Source organism: Diadema antillarum, unplaced genomic scaffold (genome assembly GCF_040938485.1).
Source record: "Diadema antillarum isolate AM-2024a unplaced genomic scaffold, OU_Dant_1.0 seq00000216_RagTag, whole genome shotgun sequence".
Taxonomy (NCBI): Eukaryota; Metazoa; Echinodermata; class Echinoidea; order Diadematoida; family Diadematidae; genus Diadema; species Diadema antillarum.
Genome location: NW_027271271.1, coordinates 166983 through 193239, shown reverse-complemented (window position 1 = coordinate 193239; position 26257 = coordinate 166983). Strand labels below are relative to the sequence as shown.

The 26257-nt window shown below is 39.1% G+C and overlaps 1 protein-coding gene across 3 annotated transcripts; it reads left to right on the top strand.

The window, feature by feature from the left end:
• The first annotated feature begins 1269 nt into the window (after window positions 1–1269).
• Window positions 1270–25934, top strand: LOC139729023 (uncharacterized). 3 transcript variants are annotated; one of them, XR_011710850.1, is made up of 7 exons: window positions 1270–1415; window positions 3432–3894; window positions 12909–12989; window positions 13594–13704; window positions 15845–15972; window positions 22552–23688; window positions 23830–25934. XR_011710850.1 is itself a non-coding variant. In XM_071639946.1 (6 exons), exons 2-6 carry the CDS (start codon window positions 3817–3819, stop codon window positions 23393–23395), a joined length of 1242 nt encoding a protein of 413 aa, XP_071496047.1. In that variant the 5' UTR covers window positions 1270–1415; window positions 3432–3816; the 3' UTR covers window positions 23396–25934. The 3 variants fall into 3 exon arrangements, 2 of the variants coding, with proteins under 2 accessions (XP_071496047.1, XP_071496048.1); XM_071639946.1 differs by having other exon boundaries at window positions 22552–25934; XM_071639947.1 differs by having other exon boundaries at window positions 1271–1419; window positions 22552–25934.
• The last annotated feature ends 323 nt before the right edge of the window (window positions 25935–26257 follow it).

The window sequence follows — 26257 nt, the reverse complement described above, 5'->3', positions numbered from 1 at the left end:
TTTTGAAAAAAGTACGCATTCCCCCTACTCGTTACCGACAAATGTTATGGGTAATATTATTCCCCCTGCCTTTAGAAAGAGGCAAGTCAAGTGCTCTTTTATTATGCGAAAAAAGTGAAAATATGTTGAATTTTCTTTACATTTTCTTTATACTGTTGTACGCATATGACTCACAAGCTGTAGTAGTCTCCTCATCCAGCAGTTCCAACACAAAAATTTTAAAAATTCATAACTTTTGCATCGATTGTCCAATTTTCCTCAAACTTTCACTGATGTGTTCTACTAATATTGTTGCATTCTCTCAATCCTTATGTTTATGAAGGTGAACTTGTCCTTTAAGGCATGGAGAGAAGCGATGTGACGACAAAAGCATAATAGTTAGTGAAAATGAAATATTATGTGTGATGATTCACACCCCCTTCCCAAGCAAATAAGGAACATGACACGGTTGGCGTCATCGACACTTTTTTCTTGACTATTGTTATCTACTGAACGTAACTTGAGGTGATGAACATTCAAATGGTCACTCTCGTGCTGATTACTTCCTTGTTCAATTTCATTCATTATGTTTTTCAGTGTTCAGTTGTTTTCTCTACTTCCTACATTCAAGCACAAGCGATTTTTTCCTGTACGTGTACAAACTGACCTTTGTTAACTTCATGTAAACACGTTTAGCACACTGAGGTTGATTGAGCGAAACTCCTCTTATTTTAAAGGGATCGTATAGTTCTGGTAGAGACCTAACTTCAGGTTTCTAACATATTTTGTGAGATAATGAGAAACCTAAATGAAATATGAAAGAGCGTGTAATTCCATGATGAATTCAACGTTTATTTGATGAAAATTTGTTTTGAAATGGCTGAGATATCCAAAAAAGAGTGATTCTAATAAGTGAGGGACCTACACTTTATTACGATCACAAGTTTGTTTTACTTTGTTTTTGGATGTTTCGGTCATTCCAAACCCGATTGTCATCAAATAAACTTTGAATTCCTCTTAAAATGTTATGCTCTGTACCATTTAATAAGTGTTTTCTTGGTATCTCCCAAAAAGTTATAAGCCCAATTCTCATCTCCACCAATACTGTATCATCCCTTTAATTTTGTCCTTTTGTGGTTGTGTTGTTGTTTTCCGCGATCGCTTATGCCTATAGTGCTGCGCAACCCACCAATCTGGAACCGTGCGTTAACTCGGTGAACACACGCGGATCAGAGAGCAGGTGTGACTCGGGATGCTCACAGCTCTGTGCTGCACAGTGGAGCTCTTCACTGGTTTCATTCCGTCACCCTCAGGCCCGTTGTGTACAGACACTCGACGTGTCTGAGCCGTATTTTCACAGGACGTATGCCAGACTTCTCCGATACGTTGACGTTCGTTCGGCGGCGAGCAAGTAGCCCCCAAGCTTGCCCGAAGTCGTAAGTATGTTTTAGAGTATTGAGAATTTTGCGAAATGTTTGTAACTAACTTCTGGCCACAGTTCTCGCTTAAGTTATTTTTAACAAAGTGATCTCAGATTACTGTTGTCTGTGGGTAGTAAGGCGGCATGCATGATAGTGTAGTATATTTGTAGTTGAGATTTCTATATCTTTTGATTGTTTTGAAGAGAACTCAATGTCCAATGTGGCAGTGTGTGTCAGGTTCGGTTGATCCAAAACTACAAAGATCCGCTAATCATTAAACTGCAACGCTTCGTTCTACTATCCAAAACTCAGTGAAAAACTAAAGATCTGAAAAAAAGACTGTTCATGATGTACCATTTGCTACTCGATTGCATGACCAGCGTATGCAATAGCAATGTAGCTGCATGAGAGAATCCTGCAAGCATCGGTGATCAATGAAAATAGGCGACTTTTTAATAGCATGGCGGTTTCCTGACCATGAGAAAACAGAAATAAACACGGTTCTATATATAGGCAAAGGGTATGCAAATGATTTCCAATGCAAATGAATTCAATAAGTCCAAAGATCAATAATTCAGCTCACTTTGACCATTAATACCAGACGGAATGACCCTGTGGAGCATGTTTGTATTGTTGGGTTCATGTGTACATGCTACTTTTTTATCACTGGATGAAATTACGTTTCCCTCTACCGCCTCCCACCCCATCCCTACCCCCCCCCCCCCGCCTCCTCCTCCTCCTCCTCCTCCCGCGCTTTCCCAGGCTTTGAAGGAAGATTTCCTAAAACTGAAATTGATATTAAAATACGAATCCTATAATGCAGTCGTGCACAGTACATATCCGAGATCTGCAAATGCGAAGCATCAGGTAATATTTATCTACAGGTAAAGGGAATAGACTATAGCAGGGATGGTTAATACTATGCATTGTTCCGTTAATGTTTTGTTAGTTTCGGATGTGTTTTGTTTGTTCCGCGCTTTACATAGTGCAGGTAACCTCGGTAGTCTATGGTAAGTTTCAGTTTCCGTCCAGTTCACCTTAAATAGCGTTGCCAGGTACCCATTTATACACCTGGGTCGAGAGGGACACAGCGGGTAAAAACATCTTGCCCAAGGACGTAAGCACTGGGCGGGATTCGAACTCGGGTCCTCCGATCGGGAGTCGGGAGTCTTATCCACTATGCCACAGTGCCCCCACTCTTTGCAAGAGTATGCATTTATCTGTCTCTTCAACACTTATGATTACTTATAAGAAAAGAGAGAGATGATGGAACTGTGGCGATTAGTTCCTGCGATATCGCTAAGAATAATGCTGACACATTTTGTCCACTGATTTCTGCATACGTCATATTTATCAGCAGCCTAGCGTGGACCATCGTAAGCTGACAAGTTTATGAAAACGTTGTTTTTAATCTGCCTATAGCGTGCATTATCCATTATTTCTCCTCTTGTAGTCACTCTAAAAACGGTAATATAGTGGCAGTCTTGCCGATTGAAGCGTCACGCCATGCGCAGGGCATAATTATGTTTCATTCGATTTTGTTTATCATGTTTGAAAAGTCATAAATGAAAATAAGACGGTTGGCAATATACTGGTAGTACTCTTCCCAATTCGGCAAAATCGTCATCATCAAAGGTGATGCATGCCAAAGGGGTGCTGGAGAAATATCGTTTTCTCCGCGTTCAGCCACATGGACTACATCAGTCCTAAACATTTCTCGCTGCTACTTCCGCTTTGAGTGATTCTCGCGGGTCTTTTTCTGCAGACGGTTTCATGCTCTTTGTTCAGAGGTGCTTCTGGTGTTCGCATGGGCGATTGCAGAATGTCAACACGCCACTGAGTTTTGTATACACTTCTTTCACCACTTCTTTACATAACAATCGTGTCTCTCGGTCTTCATTTCTCCCCCCCCCCCCCCTTTCCCTCTTTGGTCCAAGGAATCTTTTTGTACAGGTATGAATTGATCAAAATGCGTGCATGTGCCCATGCGTCTTCCAGTTATTATGTCTCTCCCCTTCTCTCCCTTCCCAGGGACTCTCCGCGCAGGTATGAATTGATAACGCTTAACGTGTACGTCGCCCCTCATCATCGAAAAGCAATGAGCTTGGTTTCCGTGCAGTCTGGACCGCGTCGCTGAGTGATCACGGTCTCTGAAACCAAAGGATCTTGTAAACTACGTCACAGAAAGGAACGTCAAGACTTTCCAGTCTACATACATAATTATTTCAATGGCCACCAATGGCAAGCGGAGAATGTGCTACAACGTTTCCACGTGAACGCTCTGTTTGCGAAAACATTAACTGAAGTGACGTACATGCACTTTGGCGTGGCCCTTCATAGAGTTACTTAGTAGTCTCGGGATAAGAATCTACTCCATATCGCCCAACAGCTCCCGGCTGTTCCGTCCGCTGCTAGTATGATGCACATTAGGAATGACATGGACGGGAACACCTTTAGACAGGGATACCTTCAGAGAAAGAAGGCAGTTGCTAAGGTAAGAAAAAGAGCCCGTGGTTAAGTCACCTAGCGTTTCCACGGCTCAGCATATCTCGTCTGATGGATGAGCGCGAAAGAGGGGGAAATCCCTAATTGGCCAATGTGTACAGATAAAAGGAACGGGAGTGCGTGTGTGTGTGTCCGTAGGGTGCAAATTCGTAATCCCTTCAAACTGCAATACATCGTTGCTTTAAGACCTCTTATAGCCCTACATGTATTCAAACCTCCCCTCCCCACCACTTCCATCCCTCTCGTCACTTTTAGCTCTCTTTCTCTATCTCCGTCAAACTACGGAGCTTTATCTCCACAGTCCAACTCCCTGTTTCAATCACTTGTACGTTTTTTAATGCCGCTGATTTCTTACCTACACTCACGCCTGATTATGTTTTGTGTATGGTGTACGCTCATCTGATTTTGAGCTTACTGTGCATTGGTTGGTTTATAACAGCTTCATTGTAGGATGAATAGCATTCTAATGATTGATACTTCTTGTAATTTTGTCCAATATTACTCATCAGTTCTGACATAACTTAGCAAGATATCATTTCATCTTGACCATATCATGAACAAGCATAACTGTCATAAAAAACATAATCATAACAGCATGCTTAAAAAGGTACAAAGCCTAGCAGGAGGTTGCTGTGGTACCATTATCAAACATGCACAAAATATGGGCATAAGAGTATGTCCATATTTCTTCAAACAGTATAGATACCCAATATCAAAATTAATGTTATCCGTCATGTATCAAAATATCCAACGATTCCAAGTATCCATAGGAAATAACGGAAATTTCAGCTCTATTTTCAATTTGACCTCAATGAACAGACCAATATCATATACAAACAGAAGTGTGGCAAGGGTAGGGCCTAAACATTGTACATAATTTTGAGAAACTTTTGGACTTCAGGTCAGAAAGCTGAGGTGGGGAAGGACTTTCGATGTCTTTTGTTTATCATTTTAGTAAAATAGAAACAAGTTATGCTCAGTATTCGGAAAGGTGCTCTTCAATATATTTTGTTAATCATATTAGGTACCTAAACAATGAATGACAGATGATGCCTAGACAATTTAGTTTGGAAGGTCTTTTGTAGCAAGTATCCAGGTAATCTGAAAAAAAAAATATAGAAGAAAAATTATTGTAAAATATATGGCACGTTTAAGAATATTTACTTTCTTTTGTCTGATGATCTAAAGAATGAGAAACAGCTTGTGTCGCTTGTTTTATGCTTAAATACAGTATAATCGCAAGAACTTGGAGATGATAACTTTAAAGGCTGTTAGGTCCTACTTTAGCGCCTAAACCCTGATTTCAGATTTTTAAACTTTTTATTATTTTTTTTTCGTAAACGATAGCGAGAATTGTGAGGTGTTTTCATCATAATCACATTACATTTGCATGAAGTTACTCTTTCGTGAAAAAAGGTATAGTATGATATTATTTGACAACTTCTTTACTCTATCATTTTTCATCTATAATGTATTCAATTCGATTCGTTTCTATTCTACTCGCAAAATTCAAATGGATGGTATAGCTTTGGTTGAGATGGGTATTCAAGGTTTAACTTTTTTCCAATTAATTAGTAAGCACTAATATGAAATAGTAAAGAGCATATAATTCTGAGAATAGCTAAAAGTTTATTTTATGATAACCGATTTTGAAGCGGCTGATTTTCATCAAATAAAATTTTAATTCCTATCGTATACTCAATTATGTATTTCATACGAGTGGTTTCTAATAACTTATTATGGCGCAAAGAAGGTTGACACCTGAATCCCCATCTCAACCAAATCCCTTTGAATACCGAGTGGCATTCCTCCTCACAATCTTTTTCAGTATATTTCATATCTTGTATCAATGGATCAAGACCAAATGGAGGTATGAAACGTAGACCCTCACTGTCGGAAAATGATAACAAGGCTTTTACGTCTCCGTGACGTCAATAAACACAAAAATAGCAAGAGTGTCCGATCACCTTTGGAGGCGCTCGTCGTTTCGCCTCCGCAAGGAAAACTTAAAAAGGTTTCATGTGCTGTATTTTTTAAGCTTGACAAACCATTTTTTTTCAACTTCTATTTCCATATATATTTGTTCCTGTCATTGTATAAACATTAACTTTCAGCTGAGATACAAGATCAAAATTATCTGATTGCCTAATAACAGTAATTATGATCTAATTGTTGAGTCAGAGTTGTTGCAGTGCATAACCCCCTTGTCTATTATTCATTGCAGCTATCAGTATGTAATGATATACATAATAAAATGTTATTACATAATTATGATAATTATGAATGACCGTGAAACCTATCCAAATCTATAGTTATGAAATGAATGACCTTGAACCTATCTATCAGCATATCCAAATATCATTCTTTCTTTCTCTTTTATCGGAATATGATGAAATTCAATCGGAAGAGGTCGGTTTCATTACGTTTGAAGTGGTATTCAGTATCACAAAGAGTAGCTGCAAGGGCTCTTCAGAGGCGATTCGCTTCCTCGAATTTCAACATGAGACTGCAACATATTCTGCGCAAAGAGAAAGCTTTGCTGGCTGGCTGAACTTATACAGACCCGATGGGGGCTCTTATAAGCATGAGTGAGTCACACGCTGACACTTGGCGTGAGAGGTCTTGATCGAGAGCCAAACTGTCAGATACCCTTTCCTCTTTTGGGTTCTATTTCTTAATCTGTCAAAAGTAATTAGAAATTTCGTGGAGAGTATGAAATTCTTGGCCGACTCAGAGCCGCAAAGTTATGATTATGTCTATGATCACCAAAGAAGTATCATATTATTTTGTTGGTTTATTTTTTATGCATCATTTGATTTTTAGTCTCCGATTAGAAATAGCAAAGAACACTTTCGCTTTTCTTGGCAGAATTTAGACACAAAACCCCACGTACTTGCTTATTTCAACCCTGTAAACATTATTAATAAGCATCTACAGTGTATAGGTCATCGGTGCTTCAGACGCCTGGTCTGAAGATGATTTTATTCTATCCCTATATTTTGTCAAAACTCATACGTCATGCCAGCTTCAAAGGAATGTATACTTCAGAATATAGAAGCCTGAATACTACACAGGCATGACTATTACTAGACAGCTATTAATAGTCCCATTAACTAATCTATAGAGATCAATTGATGATATTATCAGACATCCGATACTGATGATGATTATGATAAGTCATGTTTACAGACAGCATAAAGTTACAAAATAAGCAGCTCGCTAATTAGTCTGACGCAAAACTTGTATAAACACGCCCAAAACTGGTCTAGTTTACTTATTTTCATATCTTCATTGACGTTGTATAATGGCCCTATCAAAGAAGTTTCAACCTTATAATGCATTTAACTCCATTATCAGTCAACCAAAGGAAGAAAGATAAAGTGCATGTTGTTTTATTTGTTGGCGTTGCGATAGATTCGGTCGTAAATTGCAATAGTTTCAGGTCCATCTCTTTGTGCTTCTCTCTCTCTCCCCCCCCCCCCCCCTCTCCCTCCCCCCCCCCCCCCCTCTCTCTCTCTCTCTCTCGCATTTTCTATTCCTGGAAACATCGAGAGCTGTAGTTAACAAAGTGAGAGTCTAGAACCACTTAGGACAGAGTTAATTCATCGCTGGACTATAATGTATTTCATTCATATATCAAACACACACACACACACACACACACACACAAACACAACTAAGAGCTTTGATACTGAAAGTGTGAATGAAAGCTCAAATGAAATACTATAGTACCCTTTACAATAGTGGCAGTGTGGCAGATATAGAAGAGGGTATATGTCTTACATATCAAGTTGGTATTGGAATGAACAATAACGGTTTAATTTTGATGAAGGCAAGTCACATCAGAATTGGTGGACACATAGTCCTGCAGGGGAAAGCTCTCGTCATTTCGGCATGCAGTCAAAATTACAGAAAAGAGTTCACATGTGAAAGTGAACAGTTAGGCCTACTGGTGTTTTGCTTATGAGACCCCCCCCCCCCTCCCCTTTAGAGGGCCCCTTGTGAGTGCACGTTGACTCACACCTACCAATCCCCCCGCCCCCTCCCCCTCCCCCTCCCCCTCCCCTTTCCCCATTCTCTCTTTCTCCAAACTGTGAGCTGCAGTCCTCGGTAGTTGATTTCTCTTGTGGTGACTATACCTAATTCTCATTTTGTTAATTCAATGACATATAATTATGACAGAAGCGGAAATGACATGTCACCGTAAGTCGCCGTATTAAAGATGACAGTAATCATGTTACATATCGTCCTGTTTAGGTCTTATTACACACATGGAGGTCTGAAAGATGGCAAGAAGTGAAACTGGGGCTTTGTTTTGTTATTAAAGTGTTACGTACAAACTGCGAGGGTCACCTTTAAAGGACAATTCATCAGCATACATGCGTGGATTGAGTGAATGCAGCAATAGTAATAGAACACATCAGTAAAAGTTTGAGAAACATTTCTGTTCAGTCAACACTGGATGAGAAGACTACTACAGTTTGTGATGTCACGTATGTACAATGATACTGAAGAGAATTTAACATAATTTCATATTTTGATAGCAACATAAAAGAGGCTTGACTTACCTCTTTCAGAAAACAGTGCATGGGAACAATTATTGTGCTTTACGTGTGTCAGCAACACGTTTAGGGAATGTGTACAGTTTTCATTTACAAAAATGAAAGTTTGTGTTATTTTCTGTATATCATAATGTACATTTCGTGACATCACAAACTGTAGTACATTGTAGTCCTCTCATCCAGACTACTCAAAAACTTTCAAGAGTCATAACTTTTGAACTTTCACTGATGTGTTATGTTAATATTGCTGCATTCAGTCAATTCGCACAGCTGAGTGTATTGTTTGAACACGTCTTTTATGCGTTGCTAACGCAATTGTGTCGGGGGGTTTTCTCCGACCTTTGCGCAAAATCTATAGCCAGACAATTTCAGGTTCACATTATCAAGGTACTGCGCTTGTTGGAAGCAGCATCATTATCAATATCAATGTAATATCAACGACTGATCATAGAGATCTCAGTCTTTAGACATTATTAGATTTGTTAAGTAAAACCGTTGGAGTCAAGGATTCCAATACCCATTTTTTTTTTTCAGTTTGATTACCATAATCGCGACTTTATGCTGTCGTTTCCTCGCAGTTGAAATAAAGAAACACTTAAGAACCATTTGTACCATGTGTAATATGGTAGCTTTCGTGTGAATCGTCACCATGACCGTTTATCACCTCGCACTATACAATATGATTTTTTTTTTCCGGTTTACGCTAGCATTCAACAGTTCACATGCGATAAGTTAACTCTGCGTCGATTTTGTATATTTTTGTATTGCAGCTGATTGACAAGTTGTCCTTCATCGACCTAAATGAGCACCGATTATTCTGTCTTTAGAAATAACTATGATAAAATAATATCATGGACATATTTACTCGGGTTGGACTCGAACCAATGATACTAACATCAGGCGTCAAATCCACTAATAGACTAACGAGCTTTCGTCCGACAGCCAATGGCTCTTATCCCTTGTAGCAGCGGGTATGCCATCATTTTTTTTTATTATACTAAAGCAATAATCGTTGCTTATTTACGTCGATGAAGGGCAATTTTGTCAATCAGTTGCAATAAAAAAAAAGATAACTCTGGCACGACAATCTGGCTATCTTGCAGAGAACGTAATTCAGGGCTGTACGTGAAAGAATTTTTTTTCGTATCCTTCTCGAAAGAGAAGCGATCAAGTGTCATGTTATCGGGTTTCAATTCTGAAATCATCTAGTTCAAGCAGCTAGTCGGTTTAATTGGCTTATTGTGATTACTGTATACTAAGTGCACAGGATAACATTTTACCATCGAATCTCTATTAAGCATGCACGTTCATCGGAAATAGCACTTTAGGCTGTAATCATCAGCAACACTTTAGGCGAAACGGAAAGTGATGTCAGCAAGCAGTATAGAACTTACTTCGGATAGATGCGTACTGCATGCACCAAGGGGAAAAGTTTACCGGCGCCATAACGGTTCCGATTTATTAATTTTCATCCAATGGTAATGCATGGTGTGATTATTTTTATAAAACTCCCAAACAGTATTATGGTAGTTGAAAGGCCTACTTCAATAAGAGATTCTGTAAAGTAACAACAAACTCCATTTACATTGTACATGCATCCATGCATGCCGGTATCCGCATTGTGAAGATAATTATAAAGAAAGGAAATTTAACAACATTTTAATCTGCCATTTAGCCCATTTAGATGTAACTTCCAAACGAAATCTTTGTATGTGCCAAATTCAACATCATGCATACAAGTAGACGCTTCCGCGACATCTTTTGCTTATATATCCGATCGGTGCGGACACTGTTGATAGCGCGTAAGTAATAAGTATGCGACGCGAACGCTAAGACGACGTTAATTAGAGGGAAAATGGTGTTCTGCACATTAGCGAGAAAGCTGTTTCCAGTGTCCAACCCGGGAGGCTGCGTCGTCTTTGCGTTCGCGTCGCAAATGTAAAGCTTTCTATCGCCAAATGCGCGTGACAAATCAATAATTGCACGCTTGCTTGTTTGTTTGTTTGTTTTTGATTGTTTGTTTGTTTAAGATGAATTGAATGCTAGGTATAGGCGACGGTATACGCTTTGATACATTGTCTTGTCGATGTCGACAAGCAAGGTAGATATTTAGTGACTCTTATTCCACTGAGAGAGATGCTCATACCTAACTGCAGAGAGACGGATTCCCTCTCAACAGCACGTTATGACAAATCCTGAATCGTGTTTGATTTCCTTCAGTCCGCTACCCCCACCATGCCGGTTGCTTCCGGACCGGTCTCCCGACGGGGCACTCTGACGGGCTGTCGAGGGTAGGGGCCCGTTTTGAGTCAGGCGTCCGGCATGGTGACTTATGTCGGAAACCCCTCTCAAAGAACCCCTCACCCCATCAATCATACCTATAGACTCATCTTTCTTCCGGGGGTAATAGCGGTCCTAATAGATGTATTGAACTCGGAGTCGTCCTCCTGTGACATGTTACTTTGAAGGCATTATTTATACCATTTGCTGGTGAAACAAAAACTCAAAGTAATCCTAAAATGTGAGTTAGGATAGAAACAATCAATGTAAAAAGGCCAGTATAATGAATGTTAAGTATTGTTAAATTAACAAAATGTAAGCAATATGTGCCTTTTTATATCAAAAATGTTTCTAGTATCCAAAACCGCTATCTGGTTATGGTTTATTAAGAAAAGATAGTGTTATTTCCTTATATTCTAGGTTTTATTATGATTTTTTTTTATGTGGTAGGCTGTTTTGTTATACAACTGACTTAAACATAAGCATCAAACGTGATAGCTCGAACATTTTTTTTTATTATTAAATCACTGCTCCCAATGGTAAACAGTACCTTTAAAGTTTCCGATTAAACTTCAGAAACTGCGTAGACTTGTACTGAGAAATAAGCATGACGAATATTGAATGTTCGTGATACATGATCACGATCACCCCTGTCTTCAATCCTGGCTCTCAAGACCTTACAATCTCATCTATGTAACGGAAATCATGCCAAAAAAAAATGTTAGCTGAAATCACAGAAGAGCGATTATATGCTCACACAAAGTAAGCCACAGGCTCTGCTATTAGAGAAGCGAATATGGCTATATACAAATAGGCCTACCTATCATTTTCTTTCAAATCTAGAGTGTCGACCCTCCCACTCCTCCCCCCCCCCCAAAAAAAAAACAAAAAAAAAAAACATGGATGTCAAGGTTACAAATGTTTGCAACATTGAACCGATTCTCCATTGTGCAGTAAAGTTAAAAGGGGGAAATAAGTTACAAAGGAGATGTCACCGCCATTATTAATTTTGATGCGTTAGATATTTTGTTCACATGATTTAGGTCAATCTTATTCATCGAAATGCACAAAACCGATGGCATGCTTATCAGCTGCCACTAGAGCAATTCATGCTCACATACTGAACAGTATGCGTGTATGCACATTATCTCGATATCCATTTTCGGTACTACAGCAATTTCACATCGAGTCAATACCTCAATGTGCGGTACATAAGTTCCTGGCTGAAAGAAAAACCTCTTATGTCGCGCTTGTACAATGCTCCCTTCCCGCGTGTAGTGCGGTAACTATGGTTACCGGGCTGTTGTCTGCTTAAAGAAGTTATGCCCCATTGTAAAATAATGTGGATCAATCAGCACTTTGTTGTCATGTTTTGTCGGTGTGAATGATGAACATCATCATCATAGTCAATAGCAGTGAAGTAGTTTCCAAATGTCATTCTATGGCTCTGTTTGCATTTATATTATGTTGAGTGTGTTGCATAGTGGACTATCTAAACAAAACATACACGGAAAAAAAAAAGAGAGAGAAGCTCGCTTTTCTCACTGTGTTTCTATACGTCAGAGCGTGTATTCTGGTCCCTTTCTCACGGGACTCTGTGAGCCCCTTTTTATCACAAAGTTGATTTTAGCAGTTTCATGGAGCGTAAAGTGTAGATTTTTTCTGGGATTTAATATTTCATGCAAGCGTTCTTCTTTTCTTTTTATTTCCTTATCCATCGTACGCTTTCGCTGCGTTTGTCTTATCATCATGGCAAAAGTCAAACGTTTAGCAACTCTGTCTAGAGTGTCCAAAAACGTCTGCTTACATTGTTCAAAGTACTGGTTTTAATAGCAATAATTACCACCTGTAGACCTATATTATGATAACAGACCCTGAAATGTCAGAAATCGCCGGATTAGTGCCCAAAGAAGCTTTACCACTTCACCTCGTGTCATTTTCCTTGCTATACAAGAAATAAAACTTCATAACATGCACTTTGAGAAACTTTATTTAGTCGGCATCGTCATGGCTGAATCAGAGTTGTTGTTAGTCGAAAGATGTTTTGTAGCATGACATATCGCCCCTAACAACATCGATACTCGTAAGGTTATAAGCTGCACGCAGTTTTTGTATGATGGCATGGCTTTATTTTCTTCTATTTTCTGTTTATCTGTTTCAGAGCGTGAGAAAGAGATGGTTTTGCTTGAACTCAGACGCACTCATCACTTACAAGTCGGAGGATGACGCCAGAAATAGTGGAGTAAGTTGACTTCTTTTATTTCTTTTCCGTCACGAAATACGAGTGTGGATTTATTAATCGTCCATTCTTGCATTAGAGACATTTCTTTGTAGAAAGGATCTCATTATTCTGATTGATTGAACTACGGAATCTTTTATTTCAAAAGTTAGGTATAGGAAAGGCAAACGTTTTAATCGTATAACATATATTGGTTTTAGCATGTGAGGGAATTCAAACAGATTTGGTACATAATGTATCGATTTCTTAACCTCTCTCCAGTCACTTTGTCAAATCTATTTAACTATCTATCTATCTATTTATCCTTCTATCTATTTCAGTATTTACCTATTCATTCATCCATCTGTTTGTTTATGTCCATGTATCATTCTTTCGGTTCTTCGCGCGTGATTGTGGTTTCCGATTTTATCCTTTTCTATTTCATCATCCACGATGACTATATTATACTGCTGTGTCGTTTAAGATATATTTCTTATTTCGCCTCGCCATTTCTTTCTCCTCTGGCATTCTGAGTTTCTGACAAGACAAACCAAGCCTTCTCAACGTTCTACATTGTCTTCTTCCTGGAAACGCTCATGATTAAATCTCTTTGTTTCCATGGTTACAGGAGTGTCTGGACGTCCTACCCCTCATCAATGTACAGACGGTGAAGAAGCAGTACACCAACAGCCAGAAGTACCCTTTCGAGATAATCACTCTGCAGAAGACCCACGTATTCGTGAGTGTCTGTGTCAATGATAATGCGCGCGGCAATCAGACGGTGGAGTTCATCTGATGTTATCAGTGAATGTTTCTTGGCGCGTCGCCATGGTTACCGACTCCAAACAGTTGGGGAAAAAAAGATAAGAGGAGAGGAACAAGAAGGAGGAGGAGAAGAAGAAATATAAAATGACGATGATGATTATCAAACTTTCAAAGAAGTATATGAAGGACGATCATTATATTTGATAATAACGAGAATGAAGAAATGGGGAAATGTAAAAGTTTCGGTATCTACAGAAGAGGTAGAAAACAAAGAAACAGAAAAAGAAGTAGACAAAAAGAGAAGGTTAACGCCCAAGAGAAGAAGAAGAGGTGAAGGAGAGTTCAGTTTACATAGTTATCAAAGCCTGCTAGATGCAGAAAGTATAAGCTGAAGCGTACGTCCGACGTAGCGTTATAGAATTACTTTCATTACTATTTGATTTTATTATTGTTGTGAAGAAAAAGATTCTCCTTGTGCCAAGCACAACGTGAAATCAACATCATATCTACCAGTATGAAGCATAGCATTTGACTTAAATGCCGACACTTGGTTTCCTTCTAACAGTTGCAAACTCACATGCTAGAGCTTTGTTGGATGAGCTTGCTGAAAACACGATGAAAGTGTGACCAAAAAAACTGGGCTATCCTTACGGACAGAAAATCAGTTGCTTCAACAGAACAGTGAAGACCCCTATCACGCGTGTGTGTCATACGGAAGGGAAATGCTCATTTCCCCGAGAATGTCCAAGCCAATAGCGACAAATGTCATAGCCCGAGAGGCGTCCAGTCAGGTTTCGATCGAGCACGTCTGCGTTTCCACCTTCATCCATCAGAAAAAAAAAATGGCGAAGTCGAAGCGAGTAAAGTCGTTGTGACGGTTTGCGCATGAGCAAAACGAAAGGTCACGAAATGACCCGAATTACGCAGTTTCCCTTTATCCACGGCGAGTAAAATTATATATGATTATTTTGAAGTACATCGAGATAATCCAGTGCATCAATATATCTTCCTATATAATCATCAAGGATATGTTGATGTCTGTAACAGAATGTAGCTGAGTATAATCTAAACTGGTGTGATGACTACTGCATTTCCAACAGTGGGATAAAGGTCAAGAATCTGACGTTAAACCCGAGTAATCAAATCATGCTAGAGAATGCTCACAGGAACAACTAATCAGTGTTAGTTTATAATCTTTAAGTCAGAAAAAAAAAAGAAATTCTGTAAATAACAGTATTTAAACAGAGAGTAGTTTACTATGACATGTGACGTGAGACGTATTCTTTCTTTTAAGAAACATATCATTTCATCAGCCTTGGTCTTAATATTGGCTTTATTTGGTCACGCTTACATAAGAAGAGCTTCTTCCGCTAGAAGTGACTTATTGATTGAATCATGGTTTGAATCGCCGCCGTACCAATCCTACCATAATGCTATCAAATTTCATGACAATTTTGCCAAATGTGTACCATTTTTATTTGGGCAAAGACAACAATAGATTTTTGCGCCTCTTTATAATTCAGGAATTACGATGGATGGTGAAAATCCTGACGACATTATCCTGTGAGAAAAAGCAAGCAGTGTGTCTGTTTCCCTTTAAAGTTCGTGCATCTCTTTTGCAACCCTGAAGATTGTTGGATTCCATTCATTCTTGAGTTATGGTATATTCAGTCCTCAGAATAATGAAACTGAAACTTCTTTATGATTGAGGGGGGAAATAATACTATAGATTTCAATGCATCTAATTGAACCCGGAAAAGGAAAATTCAACCGTTATTCTCATTTCAAATGAGAATCGTAATTTCGACTGACATGAGTTCAGTTTTTCATTTCTGCAAAAAAAAAAAAAAAAAAAAAATTGAGTTGAACTGTCATAAGAGTTCATTCATAAACGACGTTGGGAGACATAATTTATGCAAAATTTCGTGACGTTTGCAAAAGAGGTAAACAACCCTTAACTCTTCCAGTCTCGTGAAGGGTATAATATGTTTATGTACAATGCCAGTAGAATATATTCTAAGCCAGTGATGCCGAGAGCATTATAGTTTCTGTCATTCCCCCCCCCCCCATCCCTCTAAAGTGTAACATTTCTTGCTTTCTTGCATTTTCTTCAGATGACTGAGAGCGCCTACGAACAGGACCAGTGGGTGAAAGCCTTCCACGCTGCCATGCAGGCCCGATGCTTCACTGGACATACGGAGGGGATCACCTCGAAATATGGCGGCAGCGGGAAGGACAGACGGTTGGTTGAAATACGATGTAAACAGAAGGTTGCCGTAGTGATAGACAGTCACAACGTTATATGACATTCGTAATACGTGCATGCGCCTTTACTCTTCACGGAAGACACTGATTATCTATATCACTGATTTGCTAATATTATATCCGTCTGTCTGAGTTCATTTCCAAATAATTTAAGTCTTCTTTTTCACAGTTGTCAATTAATCTGTCATCTATATCTACATATCTGTCTATCCTACATACTTCCGAACGATCTCTAATAACAGTCATGTAGCTACTAATGTGCTGTCCTATCATATACTTTATTCTTAGTATTTACCCATACCTAAACATACACTGCATACCGCATAACGGATACCGCATATACCGCAACCGCATAGACCAACGCATAAACGCAGCTAGATCTACCGGTATTTGTTACAAATTTTGCACGAGGAAATCCTAGGGGAAACAGTAGCTTTTGCTTATTACAATATCATCACACTCTTATTTTCATACAAGCAATTTGCAACAAAGCTCGCTTGAAATATATCGACAAAATAAACAGGACCAGATAATATCTGTCGACTTACACGGTGTTACACGCGCTTTACACGGAGTTAGAGACATTTTGCATTATAACCTTTATCAGTCTTTAACAAAAGGATGCGTGGTTGTGGAATGCATTATGACCTTTGGAATGAACAGAAAGGCAAGTTGACCCGTGAATCTCATAAGTCAGTTAAATTAATCTATCCACATAGATCGAGACATATGAATCATTTGAAAACAGGAGAAACAAGAGGACATCACTTTGGGAATGTTCAGTTGAAAATGAACATCTTATAGGTGATCTGATTTTAGGATCGAATACAAGAAGAGAAATAAAACATGTCGGGAACGCCACGGCATCAGTTTGGGAATGAGAGATTTGATTCCTCTAACTCCTTCTTTATTTCAACTGCGCATTCTCTCTTCTGTATCTGATTTCCTCTTTCTCAATCTACTTCTACGGGAAGTGTGGGTAATATACGCATTTGAGTACCGTTTGCCATGCTAATCATCTCTAAATTGATATGGTTTGAATCATGATGATCAGTGGTTTGAGCCATGTAGATCCATTGCACTAAATAAAGTGCAAAATCACATCTATCAATTTGTATTGAAGTCTGTTCGTACGAAAACAAACGACGTGATTAGTATCACATTGATAATTTTAGGCTAGATAATTATGTTTCAAACACTTTACCATCCGTAGTCGGCATTGTCTGTTCTTCGATTCACAAAACACTTGAAAAAACTACATGTAGTCCGCCTTTAAGAAACTCCGAGTTAAGTTTGATCAGCGACTCCCTACCCTTCCTTGTCCCCCTCCCACCTTGAAAATGCCAGGGTAAGCGTGAACAAACGTGATCATTAAATTCGATTATGTTATGGAACGCATTAATCTCACATGTGTATTTTTACGTGGTTTATTCAAGGAGGTATACTGGGCAAGCTCTCCTATAGGTACCTCCTTGGTTTGATAAGTTTTAAAGGGGATGGCGAGTAACTGATTAGTGGGAATCAGTGGAAATGCTGGGGGATGATTGTTCCAATTCTTGTGAGATTCATTTAGAGTAACATTATATATCTATTGTTGTGTGAAAATTATTTGCTTCAGAAAGGTCTCATATTCAAGTAATGCGCAGTTTAATGCCCCGTCACTGTACAGGCATGCCAGCCTGGAAACATTAAACTGCACATTACTTGAATATGAGACCATTCTGAAGCAAATAATTTTCACACAACAATAGATATATAATGTACTCTTAAATGAATCCCACAAGGATTGGAACAATCATCCCCCAGCATTCCCACTGATTCCCACTGATCAGTTACTAACCATCCCCTTTAATGCACATATAGTTATGGGGGAATTACTTGCAGGTGAAAGACCTTCTTAACCCTTCCTGTGTCAACACCGTAGTCAATTGTGCACAAATTTCATAAACATACCTATGGACAGGAGATGAAAGTGGTATTCATAGGGTTAGCTTACAGTTCGATTACTCATGATTCGTGCGAGGACAGGAGGAAAGCTGTATGACGTAATGCGTTACGAGATGTCACGCACACGCACCTGGGGACGTTATGCTCTCGATGAAGACAGCATTCCTTGCGCGCCCGGTGCGGTGACTGTCTCTGAGCGCGGTTTTCGGCTGTTAAACCTCCTCCCTCGCTAACTAGCTGATGTCATGTTCGTTTTCCCATCTTCTCTTCATTAGTCAGTCTTCTTGTTGCAGTTTCTTTTTTTTTTTATTTTCAGCATATTCTAAGTTCTTCTTTGCCCTTGCCTCCTTTCCCTCTTCATCTTCCTCTCCTCCTTCTTCTTTCCTTCTTCCCCTTCTACTTTGTTCTTCTTCTGCTTCTTCTCTTTCTTCTTCCCTTTTCCGTCACTTCTCGCACAGTTCAGTCCACCATGATGTTGTATAAACGGTTTCCATATCCATTATCATGAAAGGCGGTTGTTATGTGTGTGATATCGGAAACGCACGATTATTAGTGCTTTTGAATGTGAATATTCAGTGTTCCAGGAAACTTAGTTTGAAATATGATGTAAGTATAGAGGCCCTATGTTCCTCACTTTGCAGCTAATAAGAGAGATAGCATTGTTTTAGGACCACTTTGTTTTACTTTGTTTTTGGATATCTAGCTCAGCCATTTCAAAACCGATTTTCATCAAATATACTTTAAATACCTATCAGAATTTTATTATCTTTAATATTTCATAAGTGGTTTCTCAATATCTCGCAAAAAAAGAGGTAAAATCGGAATCCCACATCTCAACCAAAACTATATCATAGCTGTAATAAGCGTCGATATATCGAAAGACGTCTTGAGGTTCATAGCCCTCGTTGACAACAACAGCAAAAAGTCCCAATATTCCTTTGCACTAGTTGTGAACTCCAAATTCAATAGACCTTGCTTTATATTAATTGAGTCTGACGAAGAGCACTCTCTCTATCCATGTAAAACAAAGTGGTAGTAATAATAGGTAGGTCCCATCTTTTTTTTTCAATTCAATTCAATTCAAATGAAATTATGGGGAATTTTCTGCATTGAACACATATTACAAATGAAATACAGTCATCTTTTTGTTTTCAAGACAATGAAACATACAGTGTGTGCATCCGAACATAACTGATATATACATGTACAGAGATCATAAATGAAAAGAATAAGAGAACACGTCAAGTGGGAACCACTCGGGATAAAGTGAATCAAATGATCTGACTGAATTTTGCGCATGTATTGGGAGTGTGAATGCAGACGACTGTCGTCAAATAAGCGTATAGTTTGAAGATACGACAGCCTTGAAAGAGAAGAAAAAGAAAAGAAAAATTAATGGGCAAAACATGCATCATGTATACTTATCGAAAACAAAAGAAAAAGACAGAGTCATTTTTATTAGGATCTCTTTGTTTCCGAATATCTCAGCCTCGATTCAAAACCAATTTTCATCAAATAAACTATGAATTTCTCATAAAATTATATGCTCGTTCATATTTTATAAGAGGTATCTTATTATCTCACAAATGAGTTGGAAAACTGATGCCAAATCTCAATCCCAAACTACACCATCCCTTTAATGTCTGCATGCTCGCCGCAATTCGGAATCATCAGTGTTCAACCATTATGATTAAATGTGACCCTGCACCTCAAAACAAACAAAAAGTCTCCAGACATGAATTTTTAGTTAAGACCAAATTCTGAAAGAGCAGACTTTAAGCTTTAAAATGATGTTAACTCAAATCAAATGGACTCTCCTAACCTATCTAAATATTGGAAAGAAAGCACAAACTCAGGAAAAGAGTGAACTGAGAAAAGAGGCTCTGAAGTACAGAGTCTATTCAAGCGCTTGTTCTTTCCCAAACCGTGCTGGCTGTGCGATGAAAGGGACAAAAAACAGAAAGTAAACCACCAGCGTAACAGCAATGAAGGGATTATCAGATTAAACTGAAATTAAGCATGCCTCATTAACACATTCTGTCCATAATTAATGCCAACTTTCAAAACAGTAGCACTGTCCTTTCAAAAGTTATTAGAGTTGAAAGTGAAGAGTGTGGACAAGGTTTTTCAGAAATGAAAAAGGGATTCTAAAGACACACCTAATCACACTATTCTACCAAGAATGTTCGAGATAAACTGCTAAAAAAACACACTTTCCTGCCCGTTTTATGATACCAAATTTTAGCATAATGTAAAAGAAGACCCGCTCTTTCAGAAAATATGAAAAAGTCAAGTTCGGCTAGGTTGACCCATTTCACTTATTTTCAGTCCTCACGCAAAGTCAGTGTGTGCGACTTTATGTTCGTTTTGAGGTGCACGGTCACAAATGTTGGGAAGAATTTTGCGTCTTTCTTTAAGTCAAGTGACCAGACATCGAGACATTCTCCGAACTCGACACTTCTTGCCTCTCATGCAATGATGCATGCTATAGCTCTGATTTCAACTTATAGCCCTGATTTCCCACGCGCTTACGCATGCTTGTAACGTACAATGTATTAAAGACCTACTGAGTTTACAGTAAAGGCACTGAAAAGAATGTGCAAGACTATTCTTCCTGATTTTTTCGAGTCCACAGTCCACATTACTACGCAGCTCATCGATTGCGTCATGCATGCCGGCAGACCACAAGGGGTGAATCCCCACTAATCATTTCCTTACTCGTTTCTCGCAATGCGTGACCCACTTTCATTTACGGGTCTTTCTTTCCTTTTCACATTCCCTGGAAGAGAAAAGTGGCAGAGAATAGTCCATCAGACAGCAGTGTATTTATAATGCCAATATCCATACGAGGATTTAGTCCCATATTCAGCAAACTGACTATAGCGGCTTCACAAAATCCCCTTGGATAACATGGCGCTTTATGCGTATCTCACAAGATTTAATTGTGTCCCATCGTGTCTCTTGTCTCGTGGATATCCAGGGAGAATTCGATTTCCTGTAACCACAGCATTTATAGCCAATGCAAAAACCAAGGCATTAATAGTGATGCAAAACAAAAACAAACAAAAGAAAAGAGTAGATAAGAGGGGGGAAAGTTAGGGGGTATGATTCCTCGTGTCAAAATTTCCATCCAGCCAGTGACAGAGTGAATCTAATTCAGGATTTCACAGAGTCAGCGTGTCTTTGTATCACAGCCTGTGTTCGTCTCCACCCTCCTTCACATCAGTTTACATGAGAATGCTTTTGACAGGGGGAAACATTTTGCCTTGCCGGAGAGCACATGCATGGCGGGGTGGGTGAAATAGGAGGATAAAAATAAAGAATCGTCCTTGACCGAAATAACGCGAAATCTGGCGAGAAGTCTAACCCTGGCAAAATTTGATATTTCCTAACTTCCTGCGTGACTCGGACCCCCGGCCTCATATGAAACACGGAATACTTTGTTTTCTTTTTGCCTTTTCTGTTTTGTTGTTACGGCCTGATTAATCCAAATTGATTGGTACAAGTTTGGAGTGACATTGTTATTTCTAGCAAACATAAATTGCCAATAGTTCTATGATAGGGAGATACGCGTAACACCTTAGTCGAGCGAAGTATGTTGCGGGGGCCCATTTTCTTGTAACAATAAGCATGCGGCGTCACTTTCAACAACAACAAATGAAAAAGAGTGCATACATGGAATAATCCACTCCGTACACAAGTACAATCTTTAGCGGTCATTTTCTGGATAGGAAGCTCATGTCCAATCATTCACATCGTTCTTTTTGTTTTTTAATGTCCGAAATAGTTACAGACACTCGCGACTTTTTCGGGTAAGAATGAAAATGGGGTTTCATCGTCAGCAGCTTTAAGTAAACTCAAAATTTTTCACGCGAGATTTTTATAATTTTGACGCAACATCATAATGTTTCTTCATATCAATCTATGGATTTAAAAAATTGGGAGAAAATATGTATATATTCATGATGTTGATGCGAAATATTCTTTTGTTTATATGTTTTGATGCCATGACATGATAGGACATGGCAGGCACATGCCCTGCTATCATAGAGTGCAGGTATATGATGAAAAGTCCTATATGTCATGAAGACACTTAGGAAAAATCCAACGAATGATTACAGTACATGATTATAGACTGTATATTTGTTCATCTCGTTTTTGTAAATATGAAATAATTTTCCACTAATGCATTCTCTTAATTGATTATCTGGGTCGGCCAGATTTTAAAGAAATTTTTAATTCCTCGTTGGCTGCTTCCCTTCAGCTTTATGTATTCCAAAGTTCTGTTTTCACTCTGTCTGTCATGATTGTTCATCAATGTCTTTCTCTGTTGTTTTTTATGCTGAACAAATAAATTCAATTCAATTCAATTCTTTAAAACTCGTATACTATGATATATCACTTGAATGTCATGGACAGGCTTACAATAAATTACCTGTACGTATAACCGTCGCCTATATGTAAGCCAATTGGCATTATATAAAAACCTATGCAGATTTCGAAATCTTGTATCATAGAGCAGAGGTGAAACTGTGACTTGGATGTTCCTATAGGCAACGCTATTATTTGATGTCCGTCTTTTGTGCTTTGCGTTTTTCACAAATCTCAGGAGTAGCGCTGGAACAAGGAAACTGTCACAGATTAAGAAGTACGTGCAGGATGGCTTGCGACCCGGAACCTCATCGAGTGGACTACAGCGAAAGTCTTCGGGGGTAGAGTGTGACGCCAGTGAGACTGAATACCAGGGCATTCCTATCGGCACCGTCGACAACGAGAAGGAGAACGACGACATATTCGAAGTCGACAAAGCTGAGCCGTCCTCCAACTCGAAGGTCCCACAGACGGTCAAGTATGTGGCGGCAAGCGAAGGAAACGGTGTTGGCGGCGGCAAAAGTCGCGCACAGAGTCGGGCCAGCGACGACAGCGGACAGGGGTCTCACGACGTCCGCAATTTGGACTCGAGCGCAGGGTTAGGTAGCACGAACGGTGTGACGTCATCAGATGGAGAATCACACTGTTCCAATGGCAATGTTGTCGCTACGTCGGGCTCGACAATGTCTCCGACTCCGCCCCCGGTCCCGCCCCCTGTGCCGTCGCCGAAAAACGGGAGGCGGTCGCAGAAGCGCGTTATTGACGACGGAGCGATATATGACACACCGGCCCGAGAGGACGAAGACATCTATGACGTTCCTCCCCGAGAGGAAGAGGAGGAGGATTTGGGGGTGGAGCAAGAGGAAATTCAAGAAGAGGCGAAGTCCAGTCCGTCGGCAATCAATGACCTGAAAAGAATGCTTTGTGATGACGCCCAGGGATCGGAGAACGTTTGTGACCATGACAAGGAGGCCGATCTCGTGCACCCACAGGGAAACCAGGACGTCATGTCCGAGAAACCCGCGGATAAGTCTGCCATGGACGAGCTCAAGAACCTGCTAGACAGTTTGGAAGAGCTTTAACTCTTCTAACCATCAAATGAAACAACACTACACAATGTATTAATGACATTCAAAGGTTTTGGACCGGAGAGGATTAACCGTGATGTAGTCCCCCACTGCAGAGGGTAAACTTTAAGGTAGTCATCCATCACTGCAAAAGGTTAACCGTAAGGTAGTCATCCACTGCAGAGGGTAAACCGTAAGGTAGTCACCCACTGCAAGAGGAATAACTGTAAGGTAGTCATTCACTGCAGATGGGATGGTACACCGTGAAGGTAGTCATGCATCCATCACTGCAAAGGGTTGACCGTAAGGTAGTCATCCACTGCAGAGGGTAAACCGTAAGGTAGTCACCCACTGCAAGAGGAATAACTGTAAGGTAGTCATTCACTGCAGATGGGATGGTACACCGTAAGGTAGTCATGCATCCATCACTACAAAGGGTTGACCGTAAGGTAGTCACCTACTGCCGACTCCCGAAGTTGCTTCGTGATTCGTCTCCCGTTCGGGTGACATGACATTTTCTCCTGCGACAATTGCAGGGGAGCAATTTCATGGGAACAATTATCGCATTTCCAAATGTCATGGAACCCCTGTTCGATCGATTTGTTTCATGAATATGAAATGTGAAGAGTTTACCTTTGAAACTATCCGAAGAATAGGATAGCAACTTGAACTCTGATTGCATAATAGTGAATGAATCAACACTGCTGACGGCATTTTTATCGTAACTTTCGTCATTTTACAGTATGACTACACTCGAGTGGGCTCTTTGGATATTATAGAGCCAGTTTTAGAAACCGATTTTGATGTTGAACTATTCCTTAGTAGAATTTAGAATGAAAAATAAAATCACCCTGCTGCAGCTCCTGTGATGTAAATAATTATATTTGAAGCTGGTGTGAAAATCTGTTGAAAGAAATAGCAGGCTTGGCGGTGTGGGAGTGACATTTTATTGTTTTCCCTGCATTTCAAGAAAACAAAAAAATATATACACACGATTATTGTCCAGTGTAAGTGTGCTTTTATGTCTGAGTAGTTGGGAAAGTATTTTAACTTATTTTTTTACGAATTTGTTGTAAGAATAAAAGCTGCAACACCATCTACAAACAGGACGATTTTTTTGCTTTGTTTAGAAACGTGGCATCTCGCTTCAATTTTGAGAGAAAATTTTCAATGTCGGAGAGGATCAGAGCAGTGTTTCACAATTTCTGTGTAAAAAAAAATAATAGATAGGGTAATTGTTAATGTGAAATAATGTTTAGTTTCGCTTTTTACAGTCATGGAGCTACATGAAGACTTGCTTCTTTCTCTTGCGGTCGATGCTAATGAAGTCTATTCTACTAACCACTTTTCATCTTGGATAGAGGAGTAGGTGTACTAACTATAGTCAAGTTTCAAGTGATGTGGAAGTACGACCGCTAATTGGACAGAATGAATTCAGACTGTTGTATGCCACATTCAGTGAGTGTAAGATGCATGACGCAACAAAGGTCGAATTACATAAACTAGAACTCAATAATTACGAGAAGATATTACTAACAGTGATGGGAATGACTGACCCTCATGTTATATTGTTTTTGATGTATTGTTCAGAGGTACTGCGTGATTCAGCTTCGTTCAGTCTGATGAATTAATTGATAAGTTTCTTGGCCATCTCTCCCCAAATCTTCCCATCCTTAATTTTTCATATCCTATCTTTCTACAGCTCAGCATGAATTTGAAATTGATTAAAGGCATAATTTACCATTTGCAGATGAAACAAAAACCCAGCATTAGTGTTTTAAGATAGTTCTAGAATGTAAGAAAGGGATGAAAATACCCACTGTAAAAACTTGAATCTGTATAATCGATGTTAAGCATTGTTAAATACACAAAATGTGAACTATAGATATAATAAACATGTTTCCAGACTAAACCATCTACAGTTATTGTTTATTGAGAAAAATACTGATATCTCCTAAGATTTTAGTCTTTATTGCAAATATTTTATATGGTAAGATGTTTTGTGATATTACAGACCTACGCATATGCATCAAATGGGGTATGTTGAACATGTTTTAAATCACTGCTCCCAAAGGTGAACAGGACCTTCAATAGATATTCAACAAAATAATAATATTGTGGCGAAATGTGTATGTGTGAACACCGTTTAGGCCTTGAAAGTCGTGTACATATCAAAGAGTAAATATCATATTGCTTAGCTTTTGATTTGTTACAGAGTAGGTGAAACCTGGTTGTCATGCATGGTCTCGCATTTCATTAGTCGATTCTATACATCATTGTCTGGCATTCAACCTCAAAGGCTGAAACTTTTCGATCAGGGTTTATCCATACGAGTATGCGGTTGCAGCTTTACGCCCACGTTTATACAAGAAATGCATGCAGTTGTGTATTATTGAAATCCATGTTGAATCCTCTACAAGCCATGGCATTCAAAACTGTAGCTGCACCTATAGACATGAATGCTGCAACTATTATATATATCGTGTAAATATATATAATTGATGCGTACACCAATATGCTGTACAGGCGAAAGTATTCTTTTTTATAATAAAGAGAGCACAATGTTATATTTTACATGATGTTCTACGAGAGTGTAGCAAACCCAATGTATTTTGTGAATAGATATTTTATCTCTTTACGTATGTTTTCATTCGGACGTTATGAGCATCTTTTGTTGTTTTCAGGGTTAGTAAAACATGCATTTTCACGGAGTAAAAACTGGTATAAGAATAATACTCGAAAGGGCAGGTTATAGCACACAGGATACTGATAATCATAATATATCTTGAGATATCACTGTATACATATACATATATATCTTGAGATATCCGTGAAATATATCTATTTTAATACAGGACATTGTTGTAAAACAGCTTT

What these genes read in the sequence shown, in the direction of transcription:
- LOC139729023 (XM_071639946.1), top strand. Translation starts at nt 3,817, where the DNA reads ATGATGCACATTAGGAATGACATGGACGGGAACACCTTTAGACAGGGA. An exon ending in GAAAGAAGGCAGTTGCTAAG is followed by an intron (nt 3,895 to 12,908) that starts GTAAGAAAAAGA and finishes TATCTGTTTCAG; the next exon opens with AGCGTGAGAAAGAGATGGTT. An exon ending in TGCAGAAGACCCACGTATTC is followed by an intron (nt 13,705 to 15,844) that starts GTGAGTGTCTGT and finishes CATTTTCTTCAG; the next exon opens with ATGACTGAGAGCGCCTACGA.